This window comes from Callospermophilus lateralis, chromosome 10 (genome assembly GCF_048772815.1).
Source record: "Callospermophilus lateralis isolate mCalLat2 chromosome 10, mCalLat2.hap1, whole genome shotgun sequence".
NCBI classification, from domain to species: domain Eukaryota; kingdom Metazoa; phylum Chordata; class Mammalia; order Rodentia; family Sciuridae; genus Callospermophilus; species Callospermophilus lateralis.
Window position 1 is genome coordinate 93,444,049 of NC_135314.1, and position 12,719 is coordinate 93,456,767.

Genomic DNA, 12,719 nt, shown 5'->3' on the forward strand with positions numbered 1-12,719 from the left:
CAAGTGGAGCGAACCCTGGGCTAGGAAGCAAGGGCTGTGTGACCCTGTTGAGAAATCTGGAGGGCTGGGTTCTAACTGCCATCAGCTCTCGTCATCTATTCTCCGCAGCACCTTCTTGATCACGTCACTCCTCTGCTCACTCCTGTCCAGTGGTTTCTCATCTCACAATCAAAGAGCAAATGAGACCCTTGCAAACACACCCATCTCCCTGCTGGCTGTGGGACATTTTGACCCTCTCGCACTCCAGGCCTCTTCAGGGCGTCCACAGATATATGTTTATAGAACTATCCTTGTCATGTTGCCATTTCAATAGGGCGTCTACAGTGAGATGCAGGAAGTGTCCCTGACATAGTTAGGGGTCGTGCTTTATGCTATTTGGGGAAGGGCATTGCGCTGCAGCTCCATGTTTTAATCCTTCTCATGTTAATGGTACATTTTGGAAGCTCACTTGCAGAGAGGCCATAATGAGGATGTCACTCCTTGCAAATGAGCTGGCCATTTCCCTAATTCCTCCCAGTCCAGACTCTGTTTTCTCAGAGTAACAAATGTAACAGAACATACCAGCATTTTAATATGTCATTGACTTAGGGCCAGGCCAGGTCCAACCATCTTGTGGCCTGTGTAAGTTGTTAAAAAGTCAGTTCATTTTAAAAAATGAAAATAGTTCAGTAATAGGAGGATCCAGTAAAAATTGCTAAAGGAGTATGCCAGGGCCTACTGGCAGCAGATTTAAGCATGTGGATTCCAGAGACACTCCTTTTGCTCCAGAAGCTCAGTAAAACCATACCTGAAAATCTGACTGTCAATACCTTTTAACAAATTTTATTGCTGTATTTATTGCCTTTGTGAGGAATGGTTTTACAGATAAGATTTTTTTCCAAACCATTGACATTTCAGTGAAATGCTAATCTTCATTTGTTTTGTTTTGCAGGGGAGAATTTAAAATTAATACCCTGCTAATCAGCCCACTGATTTTGCCTAGTGCAAAATGGATAAGGAAACAAATATTGCCTTTTTTAAGCTGAAAATGTACATCCTATTTTTTTTCAGTCCCATGAGAACTTAAGTTACAAAGTGCTAGGATTCTTTAAAAATTTTATAATATATACTGGTTCTATATTATAAAATTTATAAAGAATTCTGATCTACAACATGTTTTTATTGTAGAATTTTGACAAATGCAGAAAACCAATAAGAAAATTAAATTTGTGGGCTGGGGATGTGGCTCAAGCGGTAATGCGCTCTCCTGGCATGTGCGCAGTGCTGGGTTCGATCCTCAGCACCACATACAAATAAATAAAGATGCTGTGTCCACCAAAAACTGAAAAATAAATATTATTTTAAAAAAAAGAAAATTAAATTTGCTTTTAATGCCACTGCCCAGGGCTAACAAGGTTTTAAATTTATTTTTTAATTGACACATAATATTATACATATTTAGGGCTACCATGTGATGTTTCTATATTCATATGCACTGATTGTTTGCTGATATAAAGACGTGGAGATGCTTTCAGATTCTGCCGTGTTCACCTTCTTTCGACTATGGAAGCTTCCTTTGCCCTGTAATTTCTTTTTATTTCATGAGCAGTGTTTTAAAAGGCTTATTCTATTTTTACTGCATCCTATTATTTCAGTTAATCTTTGCCAATTTGTTGGATTTCAAATGGAATTTTATTCTTTTAATTTGCATTTTTTAGGATTTTTTTAATAATGTGTTTTAGTCATGGTAATTGTTCTTTGTGAATTGCCTAGCCTATTCATGTCCTTTCCACTATATTCAAGTTTCTTTTAATGACTTATAAGAACTTTAAATATATAGGATGCTAATTCCTTTGTCACATATCTTGTAAATACGATTGATCAATTGCCTTTGAATCCTATTTAACACAATATTGGGGAAATTTCCAAAATATTATTAACCAAATCTATCAGGTATTTCTAATTTTCCCCCTTTTTCTCTATGCTTAGACTTGTTTCCCCAGCCCAAGATCAAATATTTACTTATATGTTTTTCTAGTATTTGACTTTTACCTTTAACATTTAACATGTAGTTTATTATAATATTTTAAAAAAATGGATATTGGGCTGAGGTTGTGGCTCAGCAGTAGACCATTTGCCCAGCACATGCAAGGCCCTGGGTTCTATCTTCAGCACCACATAAAAATAAAATAAAGATATTGTGTCCATCTACAACTAAAATATCTTTAAAAAAATTATTCAGGGCTTTAGCTTTTTTCCCTCCAAACTAACCAACTGATCAAGAACTGTGTCATGTGTAATAGTACCCTTTAACCTTTCAAGAATGACCTGTGCCATATATTCTGACTTACATTCACTTTATCTTTGGTTATGTTGAGAAGCTGTTTATATGCATGCCAGTGTGACACCATTTTCATTATTGTGTCCATGCATTTGAATCCTCTTTCTTTCCATACCACTTTCTCCTACTAGGATTCTTTTCCAGAATGATTTTGGCTATTTTCTTTCTCCTTCTCTCCCTCCCTTTCTCCCTTCTTCTGTTTGCAGTGCTGTGGATCAAACCCAGGGGCTTCACACATGGCCTACGATGCTACGATGTGCTCTACCATGGAGCTACACCCCCAGCTCTTGGCTATTCTTTTTTTTTTTTTTTTTTTTCAGTTGTAGTTGGACACAATACCTTTATTTTGTTTATTTACTTTTATGCGATACTAAGAATCGAACCCAGTGCCTGGGTGAGCACTAGGTGAGCGCTCTACCGCTGAGCCACAACCCCAACCCCTTGGCTATTCTTCAATACCATTCTCCCACATGAACTTCAGACCTTTCAAGTCCTTATTAGTATTTTTTAAAAATTTGGATTATAGCAGATTTATAGATCAATATAAAAAGAGTTGACATCTTTATAATATTGAGTCATCCAATTGAAGAACAAATAATGGACTTCAATTTATTCCAATTTTTGTTTATTTGTTTTGTTCTTCAGTAAAGCTTTAGGTTTTTCGTTATGTGGAAGTTGTTCTTTGGTAAATCACTCAATTTTTTTCCTTTTATTTGGATCCTTTATTATTTATTATTTCTAGGCACTTTATTTTTCTTGGCAGTTTTCACACTGTCTTAAAGAGGCAGTTGTTCTTGAACAATTATTTCCACTTTCCCAATGACAAACACAGATACTATATTAAAAAGCACCACAGCAACCTTGTGTCAATTTTAGCCTGTCTTTATTAGGAAATGTTCCCAAAGATAAATATTGTGGCCTAGAGCACAGCCATTTTCTCACTTGAAAAAAACGCAGCTTCAATCCATTTTCCATCTGGGCTGTTTTTGAATAGAAATTGAGAGACACATTTCAATGTGAAATCAATTCTAAATAGAGACAGAATCAACCATCAGGGTACTGCACTGAATGTCACAACTGTGAGCCGAACAGTTCATTACGTCCCAGAAAATTATCCAAACTTTACAGATAAAACCATCATTCAACAGAAACTATTATCCACACAAGTATAGCTCAGAATCATTTAAAGTGATAGACATGAGGAAAGGGAGGAACACAGATAACTCGCAGTTTCTCCACCTTATTATTTCTTGTGATGCATAAGCAATTAAAATTAAATAAGGCCATTATACATATTAACATAAAATCAAAGTCATTTTCTCTAGAAACTTCAGTCCTCAAAAGAATTCCAGGAATACTTGACTTGGTATTATTTTTACGGTGCATTTTAACATAATCTTCTTGTAATTTAAATGCCAACAGGGAAAAGTAATTTTTTGCTCAATAGTGACTGTTGCAGGCTTATTTTAAATAGTTTTTCTGCAATCAAGTTCTTAACCTGGTAAGAAAACCTGGTAGACTTATTGTCTCCCCTCTTGTTCTAATTTAAAAGCAACATCACAGAAATACTCCCTGCTCAGTTTTCAGCTCCTTAGACTTGTCCCAAATCAAAGGTATTGTAATTGGCTATTGTCACAACCTGTACTGTCCTTTAGATTTGGTGCAATGAAATTTTGCTTTGGTTCTCAATTAGGAGCCAGCATGTATGTGTAAGAATCATTTCTTAAATATTTCTTTTAAAGTTATTTCCATGAAGGAGGCATTATTTGAAGTGGAAATGTGGTTTTTGAGGTTATATAACTCAAGAATGCTAGTGAGCCCATGATGATAACTCCTTTTATTTTAAAGAATTTTTATATAGCGAAAAAGGCACAGACTAAAACTAAAATGGTTGCCTTTTTAAAACTTTTTTTTACTTTGCCAATGGATCTTTATTTATTTTATTTATTTTTATATGTGGTGCATGAGAATCGAACCCAGTACCTCACACACTGAGCCACAACCCCAGCCCCTATGGATTGCCTTAATTTATCCCTATAAAATTGACTAGAGTTTTTTTGTAAGCCAGTGATGTTGGAAGTGACTGGAGAGAAATACATGTGAAGACGATGTGGTTTGGTACAGCCTTTTTTGGAATAATTTTGCATATTCTTTGACCCAGGAATTTTAATTCTAGTATTACTCCTAATGAAACAGTCATAAAAATTCACAAAGTACTATATGTGATGAATAAATTATGTTCATTGTAGCATTGTTCATAATGATGAAATAGTGGAAACCATGCAAATGTCTGTAATAAAATAATTGGTTACATAAATTTCACATTCTGGGAAACAAGAGCCATTAAAAATGATGATATAAATCTGCATTATTTAAATACAAAAAGGATAAGAGTCTCACAATGTCTGCATTATCTAACCCAGTGGTCAATTTTTTGTGTGAATTAAACTCAGTTCTTCTTGGCCTTCTTTTCTGAGTGGTTATAGGACTGGCTTTTCCCAGCCTTGCAGGTTGATTCCCTCCCTTCCTGTTGGGGTACTCCAGCTCCTCTTCTCTGTTTATACTACTCCAGAGAGCTCTATAAAAAACATATGGTGTGATGAGCATATAAATCAGGGCAATTCTCAGATCCAAATCTCTGGCCAAGCCTTCTCTTCCAAACTCCAGATCCGTTTTTCCAGCTGCCTACAGAGCAGAATCACCTGGATGTTTAAAAAAATGCCTTAATAGGCCCAGAATGGAATTCCCTGTCTTCTTTCAGCAACTGTACACACCCACATAATTCCCCATCTTTGCTAATGGCAGCTACACCTTTCTAGTTGGTTGAGACCAAAACCTTTCAATCATTCTTGATGCCTCACACCCTCTAGCTGCTATCAAGAAAACTTGTTGGCTCTTGCTTCATTCCACTACCATCCGGGCCAGAGCCACAGTCATACCTCACCCAGCTTCCTGCACTGGCTCCTAACTGGTCTCTCTGTTTTCAACCCTTATCCACCTGTCCTCCAGTCTATTCTTAGTCCAGCAGCTGTATTTTAGTATGTGAGTCTGACCCCGTTACCTCTCTGTCTGAGGTCTACAGTGGGTCTCCATTTCACTTATGGCCTGTTTTCCCATTGCTCTTTCCAGTCACCACAGGCCTTCTTGGTGTTCTTTGAACCAACAGGGCATGTGACAGAGGGCTTTGAACTCAGTTTGCACTTTTGCTCAATTACTAGTATATCCCCAAACTTTAGTTTCCAATCTACAGAATGGAAATCACCTTGCCCATCTCCCCCTCAGAATAAAGGCAGAAGTGCTTCGGAATCCAACTGTCTTCTGTATGAACAAGAGTTATTATAATTTTCAAATCTGACCTCTGAAACCAGTCTTGCTTTGCTTAATGATCCCTTGCTATTTCTAGTCTCCTGTTCACAATCAATTCAGACAACATCTAGTGTGTGACTTATTTTATACCAGGTACTCTGAGGAAATGACAGTAGCCAGGTCGCGGTCTCTCAAAGAATTGGCATTCCAGAAATGTGAGATGGGCCTGTTAAAATATGGCAGGTGCTCTGAAAAATACAAAGCATATGTGAAGTACAGTAGGGAATCATGGAATAATGTTGAATTTTCCCAGGGTTAACTAGGAGATAGGAGACCCAGAAGCTTTCAAAAGTTGTATAGAGTTGATCTTGTACTGAATCTTAAACCATGGTAGATAGAGTCAGGGAAGGACAAATCTCCCTGACCACACCCATCTCATGGGCTTCAAGATACCCTGTGGGCTGGGGTTGTGGCTCAGTGGTAGCCTAGCATGTGTGAGGTAATGGGTTTGATCTTCAGCACTGCATGTAAATAAATAAAGGTCCATCAACAGCTAAAAACATATTTAAAAAAAAAAAGATACCCTTTATCTATGATGATTATAATTAATTCCTTTCGGGATGATTATTTCTTCAGTTTTTGTCTCAACCACCAAATTTAACTACCCAAAAGGACTTTCTGTTTTTCTTATTCATTTATGTACCCAAGAGTTAAGCATAATCCTGTGCCTGAAGGAAGGGAAGGGGGGAGGGAAGAAAGAAAGGGTGAGGTAGGGAAGGGAGGCAGACATGTCAAGGTTAAGAGCACAGGTTTGGGAGTCTGTGGCCCTGGTTGAAGTCCTAGCTTTACCACTTAACAGTTGTTTGATTTGAAACAAGTTTTTTAATCTCTGTGAATTTATCTCGAAAATGAAGATAATAAAAGTTGTTTTGCATAGAGTTCTTAAGGGTTTAATGAGATAGTTCTTAGAAAGGGCTTAGCACATTTTCTGGCACACATTTGAGCACTAATCCTATCTTCCAAAGTTCTGGCCACCAGAAGCCAAATGACAAGGATGCTCTTAAAACAAAATTGAGGTCTTTCTATCTCAACAGTTCAAACATTTAAGCATCAGAGAAACTTAGTTTTTTGTTTTATTATGTTTGTTTTGTTTTGCCACTAAGGAGACAAAGAGATAAATAAATATAAACAGAATATGTATTTACTTTTAATGGCTTCCTTTGATTACCAAAAATATACACAAGACAATTTGACTCCTACGATTGAGGATCTGTTACCATCGGTGACAATGCAGGCAACAAACTTCTTCATCCCAGTTAACTCAATTTGGAGGCACTTGTATTTCAGGGTTGTCCTTGGCTATCTTTCTGACCCAAGCGAGGATATTCAGGATCCAGTGAGTGACAAGTTCTTCAAGGAGGTGTGGGTTTCAACGGCAGCTCGAAATGCTACAATTTATGATAAGGTAAACTTGATCTGTGTCTCTCCCTGCCCTTTTTTCCACTGACTCTCATCACAGAAAAAGCATCATTATTTCTGCATTTTATTGATACAGAATATTCTTAAGGAGTTTAAAAAGAACCACATACCTCCAGGTTATAAAAATACTTCTTTGTGAACGTTGAAAAGCAAAGATCAAAAAGCATCAGGGATGATAGTTCAGAAGCGACTTCAGTGGCATCCTGTCCTCTCATTTGATGCAGAAATCTCATTATGAGCATCCTTGATGCATGGTTACCCAGTCCTTGAATGTGAAGAGAAGAGGGGCAAATGGGATCCCCAAATGAGTCAGACGTGGGTTCAACCCAGCTCACCCAGGGGCTGGGGATATAACTTCTATAGAGTGACATAGCTTTCTTGGCCTTCCTTTCCTTCCTATAAATTGGGAGGGATATTCATCAGAATAGTTATGTGGATAAAAAATTTTCTCTTAAATGTATTTAGCACACTATGCATAATAAATAGTAGCCATCCTGATGATGAAGTGTTGTTGTGTTTTGCTTTATTTTTAATAATTAAATTGTGGTTTAAGAAGAAGAAGCCATAGTGCCCATGGAGGTGTGGACCTAAGAGATGTCTTTTGTTGGACTGCTCTAATTTTCAGAAAAGTGTTTTCTACCCAGCTCCATTGGATGCATAGCAAATGCATCTCCTGGCAAGTTTTATCCATCAGTTATGGTAAAGATTTTACAAAAAAAATAAGCATTGTCTGATAATGGAACAGATTACCTGTGAAGTAGCCAGCTTCCAGTCATGGAAAATATTCAAGCTGAAATTCCTCAGACATCTATGAGAAGCTGGGAAGGAGATGATTTTACAAATGGAAGGCACAGTCTTTTTTGGCCCCTGGATTGGGGAGAAAACAGTGATAAAAGACCTTTGGGGAACACTATGATTAATCTGAATATGGACCTATCTTAAATGACATTATGGAATTCATTTTCTTTGGTGTGAGAATGGTACTGTGGTTACACAGGCATATGACCTTATGCTTAAGAAATATACAGGAATAAGAGGTTATGATGCCTGAAACTCATTTTTAGTCAGCAAAGTGTTACATGTTAGCAACTGATAACATTAAGTAAAGGTAAGGATATCTTTCAAAATGTAAAGCTAGAGAAAATATAATAATGCAACTTTCCTCTTAGGCCAGAACCGCCAGTGAAATTCAGGGATGATTATTATCCAAAAAATTAACCTCCACATGGGGTGACATCAGTGCAGTTCCTCACCACTAGCTTGACTTTATCCTGTGATTAACGACCGGTATAGATGAGTGATAAGGATCTAGCTATGGCTTTCTTAATTGGAGCAAGTGTAGCAGTTGCTCTGTGGCAAAGAGCAAATCTTAAGTCTGTGCTTTGACATAAAACGTATGTGTTTCAGCCGGGCGCCGTGGTACACACCTGCAATCCCTGCAGCTCGGAAGGCTGAAGCAGAAGGATTATGAGTTCAAAGCCATTAAGTTCAGCAATTTAGCAAGGCCCTAAGCAATGCAATGAGACCCTGTCTCTAAAAAATAAATAAGAAAGGGCTGGAGATATAGCTCAATGGTAGAGTACCCCTAGATTCAAGCCCCAGTACAAAAAAAAAAAGAAAAAGAAAGAAACATGTTTTATAAAACAAAGAATTTGCCTGTTGGAATGTGTATCTTTCTTTGAAAACTATACTATGTTTACAATCTGTGTTTTATTCAGGTGTTCCGGTGTCTTCCCAATGATGAAGTACACAATTTAATTCAGCTAAGAGACTTTATAACCAAGCCCATATTAGCAAAGGAAGATCCCATTCGAGCTGAGGAAGAACTGAAGAAGATCCGTGGGTTCTTGGTGCAGTTCCCCTTCTATTTCTTGTCTGAAGAGAGCCTACTGCCGTCTGTTGGAACCAAAGAAGCCATAGTGCCCATGGAGGTGTGGACTTAAGAGATGTACTCATTTGCAGCCAAGGACTTCCACCCTGAAAACCACACTGCATACAGTGACTTCATGGGGACCTCACAGCCACAGCCCAGCCAGGCCTGATGCACTTTTGTGTGCAACACGTGGACCCTTTGGAATGGCCGGGAGGGGTCACGATCGAACTGATGTAAGGACACTGAACATCAGCAAGGCTTTGTCGGTCCTCCTGTCCATCCTCATGAGCGGAGGCTACTCTCTCGTAGGTAGCATGCACTCGACAACTTAAAACACATACAGGAATTCCATAATGTATACCCCAATCCGTTTCCTTTGCTAACAAGAATTTACCTGTAACCGTAACTGTAACTGTGATGAAGTTTGCCATATATTTGCCCTTTTCTCTCTGATCTTCCTTTGTATATATCCAGTATCTGTGGGACCTGCCCTCATCTTGTAGTCTGTACAGCACTGTGTGAGATATCGTTTATTACTAGAAGGTATTAGGGAGCTGTTTCAAAATTCTTCAAGGTTATGTGGGATGCCCTTGCCCATCTGGTCCTGAAGTAGTAGCATCCAACCCAGGATACAGTCATTATTCCTTTTCAGTCACTGTAGGGACAGAACAGACTTCAGTCTACACAGCAGCCTGTGTCAGGTACTTCTGATAGCATTGACGATATATCTTGACATCGCAGAACAGCGGGAAGGAATTAAATTCCAATATTGAAGGAAAGATTTAACAAAGATGTGTCCTTGTGATAGAACCCACCTGATCAAATTTGAAAACATGTAGGATATTCGATTACACAGCAACCAGATAAAAGAGCACACAGCCTTCAGAACCTCCAAGATGTCAGTGGGAATCGGATCCAGATAAGAAAAGAAGATCCCCTTAAAGTCCTGTAAAAAAATTTCCTGTCATCTTTAGCCACTGGATTGATTGAAATTTGAATTTCTCTGTTTCATAATTAAACCAGTGAATGCAATTTGTCTTTCAAGAGAATCACAGGCTTCATAACTCCTACCAAGTTAATAAGTAGGAAGCTCACCTTATTTGACATTAAACTCTCCCAGTATGCTATCTTCCTTAAGAAAAAAAAATAATTGATGATAAAATATGTGCTTCGTTGCTTGCATTATTAAATGTACATTAACATTCCACCAGGTCTTCTGAAAAAGTTATGATACTTTCTAATTCACATTGTCCTAGTCTGTGAATTGTTCTGGAAACCCATGTCCCCTTTCAGATGGCATTGTACCCTTTGGTAGACCAAAGCTCTAATTTTTCTAGGCAGAACTACTCTGACAGCCCCAAGAGCTAAGATAGGTTCCCAAGAGGCCTGTGACCATGGAACATTGTATAGGTGCGGCCATTACATACATCAGTGGGTTGCCAGGACAGAACCTCCTTTGGGTTGCTCTTCAAACTAAGCACCCAGTTCCTGTTTTCGTGTGCTAATATTCCAGTCAAAAATATTACACAGGACCACAAAGTCAGTGATATAGCTTAGTAGGAGAGAGGGTCACACCCAAGACAGGATTTCACAGCTAGAGATCATTTCCCAAGTAAGGTGGGATTTTGTGACCAACAATGGAATTAAATGTTTTTATGAATAAATAACTTATTTCTCATAGCAAAAGATGGTAAAAGGACTTCATTCTATAGCCATTGTAAATAAGACATATTGCTGGAAGAAGTATTGAGTGTATGTAGAATACCTAAGAATTTCTTGTATTTAATCTTAAATATTTTTTAAACTTTAGAACAGTCAACAAACTGGCTCTTGATTTTGTACAAGATGTTCTCATAAAACCATAGAAAACGGAAGGGCTCTGAAAGGTCCGTTTTCCTTAATAAGCCATTTAATTCAAATGCTCCCTATTTTCTAGATGAGGAAACTGAGGCTCAGACTGAATGAAGGACTGGCTTAAACCCACCCAATATATACATGCTGGAACTACATTCTGTTCTTGGCCTCTCTTCACTTCATCCAATACCCAAAAATAACAACATGTAATAAATAGCTTTCAGATGGTATAGCCTTAAGCTATTTTAAACGTTGTAACATTACGTGTTCATGTGTTTATCTTCACCTACTAGAATGGAAGCTCCACAGGGCAGGGACTTCACTGTATGTTGGTCATACTGTGTTCCCAGAGCCTGGACAGTGCCTGGCTTATAGAAGATGTCAATCAATGTTTGTGGATTGAAAAAAAAATGAGGTAAAGGAGAAAGCTATGAGATGAAGAAAATTACTGCATCTTGGGCAAGAAATCACTGCTGGTTTCTGTGCATCTACTCAAAGGCAAGATGCAGGTCTGGGAAGAGGCAACAAGATTTCCACGGAGGGATCATATGGAAAATTCAGTGCAATAATTGCCTCTTTTGCAGTAGCCGTTTACATAGTGCAACATTCTACCAAGAATACATGGAATGTGGGCATGAGATGTACTGTATGAACTAATTACCTGTCATTCTCTGACACCATAACTAATTGCTAGAAGTTCAGATAATTTAACATTGCAATGTCTGATAAAAACTTTAAAGTGTAAATAATTTAAAGCCTTGAAAAGCTATGATGATTCTGTTCAACATTTCAAATTGACTATACTCTTTTGAAATGCCTATAAATGCCATACCTGACACTCTGCTAATCTCTGTGATTTTTTTTTTTCTGCTTTTGAGAAGAAAAAACATCTATTTTTATAAGAAATGAAAGGTGGAGAGGGGTAATGCCCATTGAAGCTGTTCAGATGGGCCAAGCATAATCATTGGAGGGAACCCTTCACGTGGCAAGTCTAGGGCAGACAATCGTTCTCAATCAAGGTCCAGTTAGGACTCACCTTCCAGTGGATTGTTTTTAATTCTGAGCCATAGTGTATTCCCAAGGGGTGTGGAGAGCTGATCATTAGGTAACTGAGTAGCATACTGTAAAACCAAAATATTTATTTTCAAAGCATCTTTGCAGCTACTCAAAAAATGGACAGTTCGTTCCTTACATAAGAACTTGGTGCGTTATATAATAAATTAGTCTTTTAGACAACAATAGCAAGCTGGGAGGACATTTTGCAAATGTGAGACTGGGGAGAGTAGATTTTATGTATATATAATAAAGAACCTATACCCCTTATTTCTTACTCCTTCAACTTCTGTCTCTAATCATAGCACCTCCTTATTATGTAAAAGCGATTTTAGAAAACAAGAAGGAAAAAACACAATAAAATTAGGCCTGGCCTTAGCACAGGCTGCCATAATGAAATGCCACAGGCTGAGTGACTTCAGTGACAGATACTAATTTTTTTTCCTACTTCTACAGGCAGAAAGTCTGAGATCAGGGTTCTGAAATGGTTACTTTCTAGCAAGGCTCTTTTCCTGGCTGTGGAAGGTGGACATGTCGCCTTCTTTGAGCAAGGGAGGCCAACAAGCTCTTCAGTGTCTTTTCTTGTAAGGCCACTAATCCATTTTCAGGGCCCCACCCTCAGGGCTTCATCTGAGTAACTGGCTCCCAGCGGTCCCCTCTCCAGGCATGATCACCTTGGAACCAGTGCTTCAACAAACTCATCTGAGGGGGAATACAAATGTTCAGTCTATGACAAGCCTCTGCAATAAATCTCAGGTTAAACTCATAAGTGCCAACTGCCAAATTTTTTTTGTTTTTAATGCAGGTCACCATTCTTTTTAGCTTTCCTGATCT

The 12,719-nt window shown here is 38.2% G+C and overlaps 1 protein-coding gene across 2 annotated transcripts in view; it reads left to right on the plus strand.

The window, feature by feature from the left end:
* Pld1 (phospholipase D1) overlaps window positions 1–11,646 on the plus strand; it is a 117,355-nt gene extending 105,709 nt beyond the window's left edge. For both annotated transcript variants that reach the window (XM_076866955.2, XM_076866957.2), the window contains 2 exons: window positions 6,974–7,091; window positions 8,824–11,646. In XM_076866955.2, coding sequence (XP_076723070.2) covers window positions 6,974–7,091; window positions 8,824–9,048 — 343 coding nt within the window. In that variant the 3' untranslated portion in view covers window positions 9,049–11,646. The remainder of the gene's footprint in view (window positions 1–6,973; window positions 7,092–8,823) is intronic.
* The last annotated feature ends 1,073 nt before the right edge of the window (window positions 11,647–12,719 follow it).